General features: G+C 38.1%; 1 protein-coding gene and 1 long non-coding RNA gene across 4 annotated transcripts; both read right to left on the bottom strand.

Moving 5' to 3' along the window:
- Positions 1–1195: 1195 nt before the first annotated feature.
- Positions 1196–10222, bottom strand: LOC145549955 (uncharacterized). 3 transcript variants are annotated; one of them, XR_014085751.1, is made up of 5 exons: positions 9026–10222; positions 3512–3543; positions 2655–2803; positions 1934–2026; positions 1196–1216 (listed from the first exon to the last, which is right to left on the bottom strand). It is a non-coding gene; the product is annotated as an uncharacterized LOC145549955 (long non-coding RNA). The 3 variants fall into 3 exon arrangements; XR_014085752.1 differs by lacking the exon at positions 9026–10222 and adding an exon at positions 4567–4673; XR_014085753.1 differs by lacking the exon at positions 9026–10222 and adding an exon at positions 3636–4559.
- A 276-nt stretch (positions 10223–10498) lies between these two features.
- Positions 10499–17332, bottom strand: LOC145549943 (uncharacterized). The gene is made up of 3 exons (XM_081602956.1): positions 17087–17332; positions 15467–15649; positions 10499–13648 (listed from the first exon to the last, which is right to left on the bottom strand). Exons 1-3 carry the CDS (start codon positions 17271–17273, stop codon positions 11745–11747), a joined length of 2274 nt encoding a protein of 757 aa, XP_081459082.1. The 5' UTR covers positions 17274–17332; the 3' UTR covers positions 10499–11744.
- Between the last annotated feature and the right edge of the window lie 2807 nt (positions 17333–20139).

Below are 20139 nucleotides of genomic sequence, written 5' to 3'. Positions count from 1 at the left end.
GTATAATTCCTTTACACTACTCAAAAATTCAACTTGGTTATAATAACAAATTTACATTGCACAAATAGAAAATGTTTAATTTTATTGTGAAATCAGATTTTTCACAACATATGCACTGAACATACTACACAGATCGTTTGCTTTTCTGCTTAACTGGGTTAGCTTTTTAGTAAACTCAACATGGGGTATCCTAAGTCCAGTTCTGGAGAGCTACCATCCTCCAACTTTCAGATGAATCCAATCTCCAAATAAAATGAACTGCTCATTACTATGCCTCTTCTCAGCTGAGTGTCTGCTGGTGTGTGAATTCAGCAAGGTGGTATTGAAATAGTCCATCTGAAAGTTGCCCATTGATGGCTCTCCAGAACAAACCTTGGACATCCCAGTGTGAGCTTGTAGAATCCAGAAGTATTCCTCTGAAAAAGAAGGTTATTTAAATTTACAAGTCCTCCTAAGATAAAGGAAATCAACATTCTCAATCCCTAAACTGTTTTTACATAAAATGTAACAACATGTGTGACTGTTTTTAACATCTTCAAGAACCAACTGAAAACAAGCAAAAACATCTACATCCTTTCAAACAAGGGCGTGGGGTCATGGCTGCAGCATTTAAACCATGTCCGATACTTAAGTTAACTGACATCAAAACAGAATAGTAAACATTAAGCACTGCTTAATCCAAATTGAAAAAAAAAATGAAAAAACGCTGTGAAAGTGTCTGTGAACAATACTACAGCAACCTACTAATGCTGTAGCTTTAATATGCACAATGTCCCAAAAGAAATTCAAAAAGTTCAGTCCCTTGAGGTTAAGCTTCCAAAACACGGCCCCCTCATGTTCAAACAAAGACAGAAAATAATCTGTCCTTTTGCACAGCATGCAATTATCTTCACTGTGAGGTCTGAAGTCTTCCAAACAAATTCTGAACTTTAGGAGACATCTTGTGTTGGTCAAGTTGCATGAAGATTTTTGAAACACTTCAAATGTGAAGCGCAGAGGCTTTGGATAAGCCAGGTTAAGGGCATATATCAAACCCAGAAACAGGGCACATGCTGAGGCAACTGAAGTCAGGTCATGCAACACCTCCACTCCCTCAATGACAAGGTCTTCTGGGGATTCTTTCAATCCCTCTCCCTCCTCCCGAATCACAAACACTGCCAGGGTGAGTTGTTTGAGTTCCATCTGGGCTCCCCTGATCTCCATCTCCACTGCTGCCCTGTAGTGAGATAAATAATATGTTAAACTTGAAGACTGTAACTAATCTCTCAATTGAAAAATAAAAGCCTTATAAATACAAGTATCAAGTGCAAGTGTAAAAGTGTACAGCTTGTGAATTGAAGAGAATCGTTTATAGCATCTGAAATATCCTTGATAAATTTTCCAAGTTCACAGTTGCATTACAAATTGAATAAGTCAAAGGGTAATTTTTAATGTTTTTTAAAAAGATAATGCAAGCATGTAACTTTATATGTGTTTTGTCATATTGCAGGCTTTAGCTTAAACAAATTCATAGATTATACATCAAAGCAGAATAGTAATCCAAGCCAAAGGTCATCTTAGGTTGGAAATCAACACAAAATGCATATTTCTGTTGCTTATCAGATATTTTGGAGCTGGTATGAAAATAGCATGACTAAAACATTCTTATTAACTTGTTTTTATTATGTTGGTGAACAGGAAATGAAGTTGATAGTGAAGTTAGATAATGGTCTCTGCTGAATAGCAAAGCACACCACTGCTGAATTTAAGCAGGACATAGCCATGTTAAATTTACAATTCTGACACCAAATCTGCCTGCTGTATTAAAACAGATGTTTACATCGAGAAAAGCCAGGCCAGAAATAATTAAAAAAGGTACAAGAAACTGACATTGAATTTTTCAATTTTTCTGAATGGTTTAAGATGCGGCTTCAAACCTTTAAAAGAAACTTACACAGTATTCCTTAATAAGGTCTTCTGGATCCTCTCCAAGAAAGGTGATGAGCCCTTCCAGAACACATTCCCTTCGAATCCCAATGTCCTCCACCTGGTGAAAAGTTATTGTTATCAATATTCCATATCTCTGACAAGATTTCTGATGTAACAGTAATATATTCAGGCTATTCACAACAGCAAAGGACTAACAAATACCATAATGTGTAGCCCACATGTCCACCAGGCTTTAATAGTGCTCTTCAAAATTACATAAATTCCACCTCTGCCACATTTATGCTTAAAGTCTCAATTTGTGAGACTAGACTATATTGTTGAGGTTAAGGCTTTTTCTTAGCGCAATCTACTGGGACTAATGAATATAATTTGTTGTTGAAGAGATATCTTGCAGCATAAAATTGATACAAGTCTAACATTTAAAAAATGTAAATTTTAAAATAAGCTAAAAAAATGTACTAAATAGCACTAGTTTCTGGCAAGTTGGACTGAAAGGTGTATTTTATGAAATTCATGAATGAACCACAATACAGACTGACTAACTAAATCCACCAAAAATACATAAGACAGTTAAAATTGCTTTTCTTTGAGTGATATCAGCTTTGCACAAAGTGTATCAAGTATTAATAATTAAAACAAAAAGTCTGAAAGTAACTAGAGACTTTAACTTCTTTGTTTTAAATTAAAAATGGTAAATGTCCCCCAGATATCGAAGATATCCATACCTCATCATAGGTTCTCATGATTCCAGCTATTTTGTTGCTCCTCCCTTGGCTTTGATGACTTTAATCAGCTGACTTGAGAGCCTGTCCAACTGGGCAAAGAAAGTCTGCTCAAGAGGAAAAGCCATGTGTCTCAGGAACTCCGCATTAATCTGAGAAACAAAATAAAACTTATTTAGTATGTTTACTTAGTAAATACTGACCAATCATTCCAAAATCTAAGTAAAAATCCTCAATCTGCATTACTTGCACTTATTTGCACTGCAAATGGGGCATTTGAATGTGGTTAAGTCATTGGTAACTGTTTGGTGGACTGGATGATGTCTTGATAAATGGTTCAGTAAAGCATTCCAGCTCTTGAATCTACATGCACAACTTAAATATGTGCATGGATATGAATAGCCCCGTCCATAATGCCTGTGATTTAGTTTGTAGTGCTTGAGCAATTTAGATCTTCTGGAAAACACGCTCTCGCAGTCTTTGCATCTCCACATGAAGTGCAACACTAGAAGGATAAGACGGGAACTGTGTGTTGCCAAATCTGAAGGCAAGGAAGATGAAAAAAATATGGATGCAGAGTCAATTTTGAGTACTCTCCGAGATGACTGAGCTTCTGACCCCATGTTGAGGGAGAGCTCATCAACCCTTTGGAGGAAATTAATTTCATCTCATTCTTTGACCACCTATTATTCCTTTTACTTTAAACTCCCTAAATGACGTTATTTATCGAACCTATTTTTGAATTTGTTTAGAGTATGTGCTTTTCATATTATCAATACAATACAGCATATTAACTAATAACTTATTGTTTTTTTTTTTTTTTGCTAAATTAGAAGCTTAATGAAGCAAATATGGCTTACCTTCTATGGTCTGATGATGCTTGGTTCCAGGCCTGGAGAGTGGGAAAGAGAAATTAACTCAAAGTTCCTACAAACATGAATTGTTTATTTTATTTTTTGCTTTTCCTTTTTTAAGAGAAATTACATCTTATGGTCATCCGGGAGGGACTCAGAGTAGAGCCGCTGCTCCTCCACGTCGAGAGGAGCCAGTTGAGGTGGCTCGGGCATCTGGTAAGGATGCCTCCTGGACGCCTCCCTGGTGAGGTGTTCCGGGCACGTCCCACCGGGAGGAGGCCTCGGGGAAGACCCAGGACACGCTGGAGGGATTACGTCTCTCGGCTGGCCTGGGAACGCCTTGGGATTCCCCCGGAGGAGCTGGAAGAAGTGGCTGGGGAGAGGGAAGTCTGGGCCTCCCTTCTGAAGCTGCTGCCCCCGCGACCCGACCCTGGATAAGCGGAAGAAAATGGATGGATGAAATGGATGGATTATTAGCGAAGTTAGGATATTATGTGTTTTATATCATGTCGTCAGTAAGCAGCGTGACATTTGGAACAAATGGCTTCCCTGACTGCAGCTCCACGGTGACGAGCAGAGCGCAGTTGCGTCACATTAAATTAGTTTTAGAGGTACTGACACCTCCGTACCTGTACGTTAAGCTTACCCATAAAAAACAACCTGTCCAGTAGTTCCTGTTATAAAGTCTGGCCACCACTGCAGTGCATTAGCTGCTCCCACAGTTTGACCCAGTCTAGCTTCCGACCGGAACACGCCAGCAGTCCTCGGTCCACATTTCATATTTATACAAGGCTTCCAGCTATTCAAGTTCTTTAGGGTCAAATTAAAAGTATACACACATAATAAACGTTCACTAACAGAGCAGTTAAGTTCAAACATGCTGAGATTTGAAGTCCGCCGAATAGCGCGGCTAATTACAACTAGCAAATGTGTTCAAAGCAAATAACTGATGATACTTCGACGTTAAACACAGTTAACTGTTTCAAATTAAAGGTAGAAAATGTCATGAATATTTTTACACCGTTTAAATAATATTTTGTCATGGTGTGTAGAATACTTACCGTTTTATTACAATCCGGTGGACAGTCGATGGGGTATATGCCCCGGACTTCCGTTTTAGCACTTCCGCATTTTTATGCCACATAGAATGCTTCCGGTGCCCAGGCAACAGTATGTCAGCAGTGGCTCCTCAGTCCTGCAGGACTATTAAAGATGCCTTTATAATTATTCAGATGTCCTGAAACGCTCCAGCAACAACAAAGGATTTAAGCTGGATATGTCAAAACGTCACAATAACTTTGAAGGCAAGTTAATAAATCGTTTGTATTCACCATAATGCCTCATATGTCTGACGTAGCCAACAGGGACAAGCTTACAAAGGTGCTCTGTAAATGTGTTTTGATTATCTGTGCAATCTATATATCTATGCTGTATAGATAAAGATATAGATATAAACATATATAATTTGTCTATATTGTGCCCAAGCTATCAGTCGGAGCTGAAGTTAGCTTCCGAATGTAGCTAAAGGGCGATTACACTTAATTTTTCACTATCTTGAGTTTTAGAGGTGTCAGTGTACACCTCTATGTGTTGTACTTTAAAAACACCTAAACATTTCAAACCGAACTAGATTATTCTGTACTAACAGCAGAACAAATAAAACATTTGTGAAACCTTCTAATTGATTTGTGAAATTTGTAAAATGTCAATAGATTCCAGAACGCATTAGATCTGAATTATTAATTTGTGATTATTTTACTTTCCGTTTTCCTTTTTTAATCTTTATTATAGTTGGAAAGGAATTCTGTTTGATGGCTTCCTGGAGGGAGAGATCAGCTGAGCCAATGTTGCCAACAACTTTTCTCCTATTAACTTTTTTGCTTTTCTTTATATCAAGTATTTCTATCAGTTGCTCTTTTTCCATTTTGTATACAGTATTTGCTCTATTTTTTATTTTTACCTTAATGCTTACCTGGTCAGTAGAGGTCTAAATGTACATCCTCTTGATTACTGACAAATGTCAGAACCACATGGACTGAGCTGGTTACATCAGATCAATCTGAATCTTTATTTCTCATTAAAATGACTTATTGTAATTTTAAGACATTGTTATAAAATTGCATCTTTATTCTGCTGTAACGATGACTGCATTCTTGCAATTAAAATTTCTTGTATCCTGACCATAATGCTCCCTACAACTCACAGAACAGATGATTGAAATAAAGGCACTTTTTGAAAGTATTTTCTGTGATTTTAGTATAGAAATTGAGGGCGGGAGGAATCGATTCAAATCAAATCTGATATGAAAAAAATCTTGTATCATCCAGCCTTATTCAGCATATTAAATTATATGACTAGCTACATATTGCTTAATATTCACATTTCTTTGCTGATATTACCTAAAAGTGTTTCATTTTAACATCTCACTTGAATTCCTGATCTACATGCAAATACTTGATATAACGTAAACACTGAGAAAAGGGGAAAAAAGGATTCAATTTTATTGTAGGTACAAACAAGATAGCAAAATGAACAGTGAATATATAATATACTTTCTAGCAGCTAATCAGACATCAGACTTGTTTTGCCTTTACTGGTGATGAAAACTCGTCACTCTGGAGGAGAGGAAGTCCGGCTCAGCCCCGTCCAGGATGACTGAATGTCAGGGTAGCAAACAAAGTCTGCAGGTAGATTTTTGCATATCTGGTGCTCCGGTTTCAAGATTAAATATAAAGATATTTAACCAAGTAAATAAAAAGTTAGTCCACGTTGTGATGATCCCGCAGACCGTGGACTGATGGACGCCGTACCGGTCAGCTGGTCCAGGTGCTTGGATCCAGTGGAAAGGTAATCGGAACAACGATCATGACTCAGAAACACATCACGAAGTGATGCGATGCAAACCGGAAAAATTAAAAAGAAAAAAAAAAAAAGTGTCCTTATTTAGTTGCACAACGTAATCAAAACTAATGAATCCTCAGCTCTTTTTGAGAGTTTCGCTTGAAAATAAATTGACAATATCTCAGGAAATTAAATGTGTAAGTGAAATAGTTCTGGTATCACAAAGAAACTGCAAAAAAAAATGTTTCAGAGGTGTAACAACACTGAAGTTACTGAGTAAAGAGTGAACTAAAATACTACTTAGAAAATGCATGTTAAAATCTGAATACTCTTTTGAAAGTGTGCAGCTGAAATTAATTTAAACTACTAGCAGGCAAAGCACCGTGTTCGCCTAATACCTGCACCAACAGTAATACAAAAAATTATGCATACAAGAGGCAGTAGTTTATATAAGTCGAGGCAAACCTAAATTTACCATTTTAAAAACAAAATGCAGTCATAACTTCATTTTCTAAGCAGAATCTCAGAGGGGGAAAAAAAGAGAAATTACGTCACTGTAACGCAAGAACAGATTATACCAGCCAAGTGGAAAAATTCATTTAACGTGGATTATAATTATTTTTGGGATCATATTTTTGGGATTCGGGAAATTTCTACCATTTGTTCTGTGGGTTTTTTATGTGGGTCGGTGCCACTTAAACGGCTGTAAAGCGAAGGTTTTGGGCCTTAATCTGTCTGACTAGTTCGGACTGAAGCGTTGCTGCTCTCAGTTGTTCTTAAATTACCTGCTCGGTATCGCTTGGACTGCATGTTAAATGTATTTTATATAATTGTCACATAAAAAAAACTAAGGAGTTGCCTAAAAATAATTTCATACTCCATATAACACAAACGCAAACATCAACACATGTATTGACTTACAGTGTGTCAAATAGCTGCCTCTGTTTCTCAGCCTGTTCCCGTAGCAGTGGATTTCCTCTGGCATTATTTTCCTCCAACAAATTATGTTAGCTGTAGTGGCTAAGTTTTGGCTACAGTCCGCTGTCGCCTTGATATCAGCAGGAAAATGAAAAAAACTAAGCACTGGATGGTACCGGCTAATTACTGGACACAACGACACACCAAAAAACTCGGTTGTTGTACCAGTAGCTCACAGATATTTTAAGTTTTAAGTCTATGTCATGGTACAGATTTTGCAGCTCTGGCTAAAAACAATAGGAGCAAGCAGGACCCGGAACCAATCTATGTGGCATAAATTCAAACGGAAATATGTCACCACCTCTCGTGGCATATACCCCAGTGCAGGGATGTCAAAGTCAAATACACAGAGGGCCAAAAAAAACAAATTTGCTACAAGCCGAGGGCCGGACTGGTTTAATGTTTATTAAAACATATTGAAATGATTGCACATAGCCTATTGAACCAAGACCTAACAGAGTGTATTATTTAACGATTAAATGAATAAAGCAATATTTTGTTATGGCTCTGTCAGTAACTTCAAGGGAAAACATTTTTCAAGAGGCAAACAGCAACAAATTTAATTGTTTTTAAAAACAAAATATGTTTCTTAATATCAAGATAGATGCATAAATCAAAGTGCATGCATTATAAACTGAAAATGCATTACTGTGCTGCTCTATGATCCTACCGATCACTGCTTTCAAATAGTAAAGTAAAAAAATAAATCAAATCAGTTGTATTCTTTCTCATGGCTCTTATCTGCAATTTTACCTGAATCCATTCAACTGAAAAATAAATACAATAAAATAAAATAAAATACAAAAATATATGGCACACAGACAAAACAATACTTCATTCAAAGAAAAATCACGTCTTGTAGAAACAAATGTAAAAATTTAACTGAAACTTATAAACTGAAAATACGTTACTGCTCTGTGATGCTCACTTGTCTGAGGCTGAGCCTGATACTTGGAGGTGTCTCATCTTTTGTACAAGTTCATCAATGTTCGGGGTGAGGCTCTGAATCAGCTCATGAGCTGATGAATAATGAAGCCGTTTGGGCGCGCTGTAGTCACTTCGCGGGCTACCGTTGCATTATGGGAAATGTAGTGTTTGCAGGCAAAACACGAGCGGGCGGCTCTGGCTTGCGGGCCGGTTCTCATAGTAATTAAATATCATTCAGGGGGCCATAGATAATTGATTTGCGGGCCGGATGTGGCCCGCGGGCCTTGACTTTGACATATGTGCCCCAGTGGATCTGTCTCGGGCAAAGCTTACGTAATGACGTCAGACGTAAAACTGCATTCAACTTAATTGGATCACTTCAACTCAAAGTTAAACGTTTGTTTTAGATGAAATGTGTGACTTTTAAGTTAATTGAACTCATGAAAGTAAGTTGACATAACTAAAGCCTAACAATTAAGTCAGGTTAATGTAAAAAAGGCCATAACATTAACTACAGCCCAAATGCAGTTATTTAATATTTAAACATGTCACTTTGAATTAATGTTATGTTACTTTATTAATTTACTGAATTAATGTTGTTACTTTATTAATTTACTTCTGAAGTAAATTAATAAAGAAAAAAGTTGAAACATCAAAATGATGAACAGTACATTACTTCTACTTCTTCATAAAAATCACAATTGTTCTCACAAATCAAACTGCTAGATGCCGAACAGAACATATCTGTTAACCGTTCCTGTTCAGTCTGCTGACCGTGGTCTGAAGACACAGCGGAGATCTTCCTCCATGGCCGAAGTCTCTACTTCAGGGTTATCTCCCTCACGCGCCTTGAACATGAATCACTCGGTGTCTCGGAGGTGGTTGGAGGTTAACTTTTAATAACTCCAGCTAACAGGTGAAAGCTGCACAGACTTTTCTTACAGCCGCTGCTCCGGTTGTCGTCTAGACTCACTACGCCACATACACCGTCTCTCCCTCGCTCCTCAAGCATGCAGGGTTTAAGTACGCAGCGCCCCCTTTAGGCCGGAGGACGACTGCCACACATCTCATTCACCCACACACAGCATACACACAACTCACTGAGCTAATCATCACATACAGTGGAGACACTTTCCGCAACATATCGCTAAAGGCTTACTGCCGTTAGTAACAGAGCTAAGTAGCTAGCCAAACACTCTTCGCACATCACATTAAAGCAAGATAACTAATACACGACGTAAAACAAACTAAATACATACAAACTCGCACACACAGGGCTAGCTTTCATCCATATCATTCTCCAAAGATTAATCTAATTTCTTACCTTATAAAAGGGACAATTACAAGAGAAGAAATGAGCAGAGACGAAACCAGTGCGCCTTCACTTATTCTTGTATTGAATGTAAAGAGCGCACGAGTCCCCTAGTTGACTCTTTTCACTATTGCCCCTTTTCAATGACTAGTAGACAGGGGCTTTCCCCCCCTCACTACTGCCCCCGACATGCACGAACACAAAAATGGTGTGGTGAGTATGGGGGGGCCACCTGCAAAAAGAATGTTTATTGCTGAACCCAGAGGCCCTGCTGCATCTCCTGAGACACAGAGTTAAAGTCAGAGGTATTACAACATTAGTTTCAACTAAAAACCTAGAGGGTGGAGTCCTTGTCAAACGGGGTTTTTAACTAAAGTCGTACAGTGTTTAGAGTCCCTGTTATACAATGTTTAACTAAAGTCCTACAGCTCCCAGTTGATGGCGTTTCAACTAAAAACCTAGAGGTTGGAGACATTGTCAAACGGCGTTTTTGCTAAAGTCCCAGAGGGTTAGAGTCCCAGTTAAACAGCGTTTAACTGAAGTCCTAGAGGTTGGAGTCCTTGTCAAACAGGACTTTGACTAAAGTTCCAGATTGGGTTTGAGTCGCAGATAAGGTCGGGGTGCAGATGTCGACCCCCCGGTTGAAAAGGGGTGTAGGTTTAAATATATATATATTTTTTTAAATCTGTTTATTCAATGTCACATGCTGGTTTTTTTAAATTATGGAAAGCACTTTGAAATGCCTTGCTGCTGAAATGTGCTATACAAATAAAACTTGATTCTATTTAAATATACTATATTGTATATTATGTAATATTCTGGTTAGTGATTATCTATCACTTATTGTTTGAAAACTTTAATTGTATTCTTCTTAGAACTCATAGAGGTCAGAAGGAGTTTACGAAAACAAAAGTGTCAGAAAGGTGGGACCAACAGACAGGTCAAAGGAATGTTTATTTTCGAGGGCGGCGCGCGGACAGACGGACATTGGAAATTAAAAAGCAATCATTAGTCATAAATCAGTTCAATTAAATTTAGTCATAAGGGTGTTTATATGTCTCTTTGAGGAAACCTGTATGGAAATCTGTATGGAGGTGTGCTGGTTTTTACAGCACTGTAAAAACCAGCACCAGAACCCTCTATAGTGCAAATCCAGCAGTTAAACGAGTCAAAACTGAAAAGTTTCCACAAAATATTTCTTTGTAAACAAATGGGCTGCTGAAGGTATTGCTGAGTATTCTCTATATAAAATGGCCTGTACTTTAGTCATTCGCCCATTAGCACACAAACTACTTAAAGTAGCGATGGATGCCCTCATGTAGTCTGACAGAGACCAGTTTACAATAAGGACTACAAAATAGTTACAAATAGTTACCTTACTTAGATTAATTTCCTGTTAGCCAACATGATGTACTATTTAAGGTAGCTTTTGTTTAATTTGGACAAAAAAGCTAAGCTTAACTTATTCAATGGCTTGAGTTAATGTCATGCTAACATACCGCAACATTGTAATCAAGGAATTTAAGCTGACATTAGATTTATTTTTTTTTACCTAAAAACTAAACCGCCCGTATTTAATGGGTTAAGCCGTGTTAATCAACAAGCAGAAGCAAGCAGAAAAAAGAAAAATTATACAAAGACAAGCAACACATAACATTTCTGGAAACGATAATCACAAATACTTTATACAATCAAGAACAAACAATGAAGGAAAATGTGTTCATATAGTATATTGCATTTCTAAGTAAAAGGGCATGTTAATTTATTTTAAAAAAATTTTATATAGACTGGTTAATATAATTTCAAACAAATAACAGCATCACTTTCAGCCTAGTTTTGCTTTAAAAGACAGAGCTAAAGATTTTTTAATACAGTAAATGTCAAAGTGCAAAACAATTAATGGAAATCTAGAAATAGTACACAACAGCACATTTTATTTTGGAATAAATATGTATTGAAGTAAATCTCATTCACCCCACTCATTATCTCCATATGTAATAATACAAATCAATACATCAAGTTCATGTTGTACATCTCTAAGTATCCAAATGTCAAAATTCAAATGATCATATTTAACAAATTTGAAAATTAAACAATTTTCCCACGTTATAGACATGAAAGCCAATCAGTTTTCATCTAAACGACTTTTAGAATGAACCTCAACATGTATGGAAAATACTTCTACAGCTTTTCACGAGTGTGAATCCTCATGTGCTGAGTTATATGCCGTTTTCGACTAAAACGTTTTCCACAAGTCACACATGAAAATGGCTTTTCACCAGTGTGAATCATCATGTGCTTAGTTAGAATAAGTTTTTGACTAAAACTTTTTCCACAAGTCACACATGAAAATGGCTTTTCACCAGTGTGAATCATCATGTGCTGAGTTAAACCAACTTTGTGACTAAAACTTTTTTCACAGTATACACATGAAAACGGCTTTTCACCAGTGTGAATCCTCATGTGCTTAGTTAAACGCTGTTTTTCACCAAAACTTTTTCCACAAGTCACACATGAAAATGGCTTTTCACCAGTGTGAATCCTCATGTGCTGAGTTAAATACTGTTTTTGACAAAACCTTTTTTCACAGGTCACACATGAAAACGGCTTTTCACCAGTGTGAATCCTCATGTGCTGAGTTAAATACTGTTTTTGACAAAACCTTTTTTCACAGGTCACACATGAAAACGGCTTTTCACCAGTGTGAATCCTCATGTGCTGAGTTAAATACTGTTTTTGACAAAAACTTTTTCCACAGGTCACACATGAAAACGGCTTTTCACCAGTGTGAATCCTCATGTGCTTAGTTAAACGCTGTTTTCCACCAAAACTTTTTCCACAAGTCACACATGAAAACGGCTTTTCACCAGTGTGAATCCTCATGTGCTGAGTTATATGCCGTTTTCGACTAAAACGTTTTCCACAAGTCACACATGAAAATGGCTTTTCACCAGTGTGAATCTTCAAGTGACTAGTTAAATTCTGTTTGTGACCAAAACTTTTTCCACAGGTCACACATAAAAATGGCTTTTCACCAGTGTGAATCCTCAAGTGACTATTTAAATCGTGTTTTTTACTAAAACCTTTTCCACAAGTCACACATGAAAATGGCTCTTCACCAGTGTGAATCATCATGTGCTTAGTTAGAATAAGTTTTTGACTAAAACTTTTTCCACAAGTCACACATGAAAATGGCTTTTCACCAGTGTGAATCATCATGTGCTGAGTTAAACGCTGTTTTCGGCTAAAATTTTTTCCACAGTTCCCACATAAAAATGGCTTTTCACCAGTGTGAATCCTCATGTGCACAGTTAAACCAACTTTGTGACTAAAACTTTTTTCACAGTATACACATGAAAACGGCTTTTCACCAGTGTGAATCCTCATGTGCTTAGTTAAACGCTGTTTTTCACCAAAACTTTTTCCACAAGTCACACATGAAAATGGCTTTTCACCAGTGTGAATCCTCATGTGCTGAGTTAAATACTGTTTTTGACAAAACCTTTTTTCACAGGTTACACATGAAAACGGCTTTTCACCAGTGTGAATCCTCATGTGCACAGTTAAATGCTGTTTTCGATTAAAACTTTTTCCACAATTCACACATAAAAATGGTTTTTCACCAGTGTGAATCATTGTGTGCATAGTTAAATGCTGTTTTCGATTAAAATTTTTTCCACAGGTCACACATGAAAACGGCTTTTCACCAGTGTGAATCTTCATGTGCTGACTTAAATGATGTTTTAGACTATAACATTTTCCACAGGTCACACATGAGAAAGGTTTTCCTCTTTCCTGATTTCGGTTCTCAGCTTCAGCAACTTCCTGAAAGATGTCTTGGTTCCTGTTTGGTTCTGATTCAGTTTGGTTTGTTTGTTCATCAACAGGAACCACCATGCAGGTATCAGTTTCCTGTTTTAATTCAATCTGTTCTTCACCCCGACTGCAGTAAACTTCTTTTTCTTCCACTTTTATCTGATGAACTTCTGGTTCTTCCTGTTCTTCTTTTACTTGAAGAGGTTTTAACTCATCCTGGTCCAGAGTGGATCTCCTCTCCTGGCTATTAACGTTACACTGCAGGATATCTTAACAAGAAAACAGAGGAAAAGAGAAATTGTTAACTTTATTGAGGTGAAGTTAACTTTTACTTCAGTAAAACTTTAACTTCATCGTTTAAGACAGAAATTAACAATGAAAAAACATTTGAAAATTCAAGAGCGTAGACAGAGAGACAGATCAGTCGACATATTCAGCTGACATTTGGAGAATTCTCAAAATAATTGATTTAAAAATATTTATTTTATTTATTACAAAATTAATAGTAGGGATTATTGTTAATATTTAGCACTAAATTGTATTATTACAGGTAGGGCTGGGTGATATGAAGACAGTCTAATATCTCAATATATTTTTGCTAAACACAATATACATTACGATATTCTTAAGTGAGCTTCAAATGTTATTTGAAACTATAGACTCCTTGCAGCATAATGTTACCATGCATGTTGCCACACCCGTTTCCTTGCTAGACTTAAAGTAAGCTCATATATGAAATAAGAACGATGCAGTGTTTTGCTATGAACTGTCTACACTGAGACTAGATAACAAGGTCTGAAAAGTTTTAACTAAGAAAAGAATAGCGAGGGAGAGGGAAGCAGGTCAGTAATGCTAGACACCTCCAGGCCTGGCTCCAGAGTGGGGCCCCAGTGACTCGCGTCCGGGCGAGGGAAAACCAAGTCCAACGTTAACTCATCATCGGGGTCTTCGGGCTGCGCTTTGTCTGGTCCCTCACCTAGGACCTGTCTGCCAAGGATTAACCTACCAGGGGCATTAAGCCCCAGACAGCATAGCTCCTAGGATCATTGGGAGACTCAAACCCCTCCACCACGATAAGGTGGCAACCCAAGGAGAGATTTTTTACCACCCTCATTTATGGCCATGAGCGTTGGGTCATGACAGAAAGAACGACATCCCGGATACAAGCGGCTGAAATGGGTTTCCTCCGCAGGGTGGCTGGGTTCTCCCTTAGAGATAAGGTGAGAAGCTCAGTCATCCGGGAGGGACTCAAGAGTAGAGCCGCTACTCCTCCATGTTGAGAGGAACAAATTGAGGTAGCTCGGGCATCTGGTCAGGATGCCTCCTGGGCGCCTCCCTGGTGAGGTGTTCCAGGCACGTCCCACCGGGAGGAGGCTCCGGGGAGGACCCAGAACACGCTGGAGGGACTACGTCTCTCGGGTGGCCTGGGAACGCTTTGAGATCCTCCCGGCAGAGCTGGAAGAAGTGGCCAGGGAGAGGGAAGTCTGGGCCTCCCTTCTGAAGCTGCTGCCCCTGTGACCCGACCCCGGATAAGCAGCGTAAAATGAATGGATGAATATGCCAGAAAAAAAAACAAAGCATCTCTCAATAAAAATGTTTCAGATCTCTAAGTATCTAAATGTCAAGATCTAAATGATCACATTTAACAAATACAACAATTTCTCAGCTTTCCTTTATGCACGCATCTTCAGTCAGTTTAATAGATGAACTCTCACCTTCCCAGACATTTATAGCTTTTGTGTTCATGTTAGCAACGGAATCTAACACCTTTGTTCATCACACACAGAAACGTATCTACTAGCTATACGTGTTGTCACTATGAGCACGATGAGCCTAGTGCTCATGGTAATACATGAGGACTATGTAATACATGAATGCTCATAGTATGAGCATTCATGTATTAATGCCGGTTAATGCTTTGTAAAACGTAAGTTCTTTGTAAAATGTAAATGGCAAGTCCGCTCATTGATCTAGTGGATTGGACATCACGAGACTTACTGTGGTGGGGAAAGTTTGGTTTGTTTGCTCATAAACATGAACTACCATGCAGGTATCAGCCTCCTGTTTTAATTCAATCTGTTCTTTACCATGACTGCAGTCAATTTCTTTCTCTTCCACTTTTATTTGCTGGTGTTTTAGATCCTCTTGTTCTTCTTTTATCTGATGATCTTCTGGTTCTTCCTGTTCTTGTTTCACTTGCAGAGGTTTTAACTCCTCCTGGTCCAGAGTGGATCTCCTCTCCTGGTTATAAACATTACACTGCAGGCAATCTGGACAAGAAAACAGAGGAAAAGAGAAACTGTTAACTTTACTGAAGTAAATGTTAGAAATCGTTTAAGACTGAAACGAAAAAAAGGAAAAACCCCACACCTAAAAATTCAAGAGCGTAAACAGAGACAGATCAGTCGAACAAATCCAATTGACATTTGGAGAATTCTCAAATGAACAGATATTTAAAATGTTTTTATTTATTATAAATTAATAATAGTCACCATTGTTGTTAATATTTACCAGTAAGTTTTATTATTTCAAGATATAACTTAATTTGGAGCCATCATTTATTTTTATTACTTTTATTTGTATTAAAATTAGATTTTAGTTCACTTAATATTTTTGAGGTTTACTTTCAGAGTTTATTTATAGGTTAATAATTGTTTATTTTTCGTTCCTTTGTTATTTACTTTTCTACATTAGACAGGAGGCACTGTGGGTCCATTTTTTTGTAATTATAGGGACTGGTATCGGACCAGCATGCACTGGGTTGGACCTGTGGGTTTTGACCAGAGTAGGAGAGGAAACAATGAAAAGTAGTGATGGGAAATAGCGCCCCCTTCACTTCCGGAGTGCAATGGTCCCATTTCCAAATAACGTATGAGACTGAGTGGTCCGTTGCTGCCCCTTTCTGTTTGCTGCAGCGAAGTGTACTTGCCTGGATTACTCAACACGTGCTGTGTATGGAGGACAAAGACTGATATAGTAAGAAATAAAAAGATAATATCTATTTTTTCCTTGTCCTTATACATAAGTTTCCGTCAAGAAATGTATATATTTACTTTTTCATTTCCCCTAAACATGCGTTTTTGTCAAGTAGATATTTTTTGTCTTTTTCTTATAGAAGCCCTCCTTTTGTCATTGCCTCCTGCTTCACCTTTTTCCTCTTCTCCATGTGCGTCTTTATGTGAATGAGGAGATCTGCTTTCTATGTCCAGCAGTGATCGTAATTTAAATGGAGTCGTTCAATTGAATTCATTATAAGTTATTGGGCCACAGCCAGTGGCTTTGTAACTACAGAGAAAAGGTTACATGTATTTATCTGCTTATGTGTGATGGCATCTGGATTCAAGGGTTCAACTAGAGGGCCACACAAAAAGCTACAGCGGGCCAGATTTGACTTGCTTGTTTAAACTATCCCATTGCAGCCTTTATTTTAGGATCGTTGTCGTACTGAAAGGTGAAACTCTATTCAACTGGATTTTCCCGTTTTGTAATGTAACTCTCTTAATTAATAAAGGACGGATAGCCGTAAAATTTTTACAACTAAAATTACTGGCTCTATTTTCTCTCTACATACATGAGCCATATTTACAGCATAATTGTGATGTCTGTCTTTATTTATACCGGAGGGGAACAGTTACTAAAATGATTCTTGAACAGAAAGCTTCAGATATTAAGTCCTTAACCTTCGTCCAAACGCTGGTGTTTCCTACCTATTCGGTGTAAGATTATCCGGGGAGTCCGGGAGAAATCCAGCAGTCTGCGCTGATCGTCCATCTCTAACTCCGATTTAACGATGATTTCTTTAAACTCTGTGAACGTTTCTTCAGGAGTTAACTGCATATTTAAGATGGATTTTTTTTTTATAGAAACACTTGAACAATTAACGGAGCAAACCATGCGCCATCATTATCATCTTCTTCTTGAAATTTACTGGCGGTTGGCAAACATTAGGTGAGCATTACCGCCACCAACTGGTAAGGAGTGTGGACCACATGACAGAAAAAGCTACATTCTGTAAATACAACTTCCTCTTTCAAAAAATCAAATACATCAAAGAATCAAACATAGCCTGATATCCTCTACTTCCCGAATCCTTTTTCTGTAAATCAACAATATCAAATTTCATTTTTTTATTACTAAGGTTCCTAATAAGCTTATTTCTCTTAATCAGATAATTCCGACACCTCAAAATAACATGTTCCACTGTCTCATCTTGCCCGCAGTCACATTTCACCGTCTGATGTTTCCCTATCAAAAATACCGATCTCTTTAATCCAGTGTGTCCGATTCCAAGTGGTGAAGTAATTCTCTTCTCTCCTGTTTCTTTGTTTTTGTCATTTGTCAACCACCTTCCATTCTTTTTGGCTCTAGTGGCCTTTATTTGATAGTTAATTGACAGGAAGGTGGGTAATGAGAGAAGAGGAAGACATGCAGCAAGGGTCACCAAGGCCGGGAATTGAGCCTGCGACAGCTACATTGAGGACTAAGGCCTCCATTTGTGGGTTGTGCTCAACCCCTGCGGCACCACAGCACACCCCCCATTCTTTATTACAATGTCACAGTATTCCAGTATTACTGCAGACAAACTAACATTTCTTCTTCCTAAGAACAGTGAGGATCAACGACAGAACATTCCCATTCACTGCACTTTACAGAAACCTACAAAAAAAAACAACAGAGAAATTAAACAGAGAAACAGAGAAATTTTGTATTTTAAAGAGTACAGAAAAGGGCAAAGAAAAAATAAGATTTACAATTTTAAGACGTTGTGGATGTATGCGACATAATCAGAAATGATGATGACTGGATGCCTGGGGTGGAAAACATTTCTGGGTGTTGTTGTGAGAAATAAATGTTAAAACTTCCTGCTCGTTGCCTTCTCCCGGGTCCATGATGTCGTGTGTAAAAGCAGAACCTCAAGGTCAACACAACAATCACTGTTCAATGTGCAATCATTCAGAATTTATTCAACCAATCAAATGCATAAATCACATAGCTTATCATAATCATCAGAAACCACAAACCAAGACATCAATTACCTGAGAAAAAGACAAATACGAAGACAAAAATACGGGGACGCATTCGAGGACGCACCTGTCCCTGAGATTGCCATGGGGCGGACCCCAGCGATCTCAGCAACATACTCTTTGCACCTCAGCTTCCGCGTTCGGGGAAAAGCGGCTCGATTGTTTCCGATCCAATAAAGATATTTTACACTAGGTGCTTGTAGGGATTGGCCAAGGTTTGTAAATTGATCCGAAGCCCCAACAAGTAAGCTGGAGAAAGGTTTTAAGATGTATGCCTCGTTATACATTCACTGAATGTGAGTTTTACTTAAACTTTGTGGCTAACATTAACCTTAGCTTATGCTAGCAGGCAATATTCTCGTACATTGTTCTTGTAAAAATGTGCTATTTAAGTATCTAAACATTCTAACAGACAATGTTTTTATCTTATTTTCAAGTATATTGTCATTAGTGTCAGAGACTAACGGGGGAGGTTACGGTTCGGGTTTTTAGCTTCCCTTAAGGTCTCCGTGTTATTTCGTTTTATTACCTTTGCATGTTTCTTGTGAAGAGCTCAGATAGGACGGTGAATACAGCAGTATGTACAGGCGGATCAGTTGCTCGGCTGTCTGGCTCTGGTCTGCTCACTCGTTCACATTAACTGGCTCTTTCAGGCTGAATACAGAAGTGATTCTATGGAAATAACTCAGGAACGGCTCCTTTATTTACCATCCGTATCCCCGGTATTTTTAGGCTGATCCGGAGTGAAGTGAAGGCTGCAAACTTTGTGTTGTGCATCGTTAGCTTTAACTGGTAGTGACATATTTACAAGCCACCATCTTCTTAATTCAGGATCGCTTGGAAATTAATGAAAACTTAAAAGCCTATTATATTAGGAAGACAACAATGTCTTAAAATACGACAACAATGTCGTATTTAGATACTTTTCTAATCTAAAATATGACTTAGTCTTTTCTAGCAGTCATGGTAACTCAAAGCGGAAACAAGTGAGCGGCATTAGCTCCTGGAGACGTGACGTCAACACTGTAGGTGCAAAGAGCCCACTGTTCCGGTTCCAAGCCTTTTCCAAGGAGGCGTGTTCCCCTTTCTACTGTATCTAAATGAGAAGGAATGCATTTTGCCTGACTGCAGAGTGTAGAGTTTTTAAGACAAAAAAAAGTATAAATTGCGACAAAGCCTCCATTAAGAGAAATAAGCTTATTAGGAACCTCAGTAATATGAAAATGAAATTTGATATTGTTGATTTACAGAAAAAGGATTCGGGAAGCAGAGGATATCAGGCTATATTTAATTCTTTGATGTATTTGATTTTTTGAAAGAGGAAGTTGTATTTATAGAATGTAGCTTTTTCTGTCATGTGGTCCACACTCCTTACCAGTTGGTGGCGGTAATGCTCACCTAATGTTTGCCAACCGCCAGTAAATTTCAAGAAGAAGATGATAATGATGGCGCATGGTTTGCTCCGTTAATTGTTCGAGTGGGGACAAGCTTTCTCAGAGGGAGCGGCGGTGGAGATCGAAGATACGGAAGGAACCTGGCTACGGCGGAACGCGGCTAACTGGCAATTGCTAAATTAAACCAGAGGTGGTTTTGGCATAATCCGGGTTGTGAGTGGATCAGATGGCAAGTAGTAGTGGGGGAATTTTGGAGGACGAGACTATGGATACAGGGTGGTGTATGGTAGAAAGTAGAAAAGGAGGAGGGGAAAAGATAAGACAAGAAAGGAAATAAGCACT

This window comes from Poecilia reticulata, chromosome 22 (genome assembly GCF_904066995.2).
Source record: "Poecilia reticulata chromosome 22, P_reticulata-male-v2, whole genome shotgun sequence".
NCBI classification, from domain to species: Eukaryota; Metazoa; Chordata; class Actinopteri; order Cyprinodontiformes; family Poeciliidae; genus Poecilia; species Poecilia reticulata.
The sequence above is the reverse complement of the archived record's forward strand: the minus strand, read 5'-3'. Positions and strand labels throughout refer to the sequence as shown.

What these genes read in the sequence shown, in the direction of transcription:
- LOC145549943 (XM_081602956.1), bottom strand. Translation starts at nt 17,273, where the DNA reads ATGGTTTGCTCCGTTAATTGTTCAAGTGTTTCTATAAAAAAAAAATCC. An exon ending in GATAATCTTACACCGAATAG is followed by an intron (nt 15,650 to 17,086) that starts GTAGGAAACACC and finishes TTTCTTGTCCAG; the next exon opens with ATTGCCTGCAGTGTAATGTT. An exon ending in AGAAATTGACTGCAGTCATG is followed by an intron (nt 13,649 to 15,466) that starts GTAAAGAACAGA and finishes TTTCTTGTTAAG; the next exon opens with ATATCCTGCAGTGTAACGTT.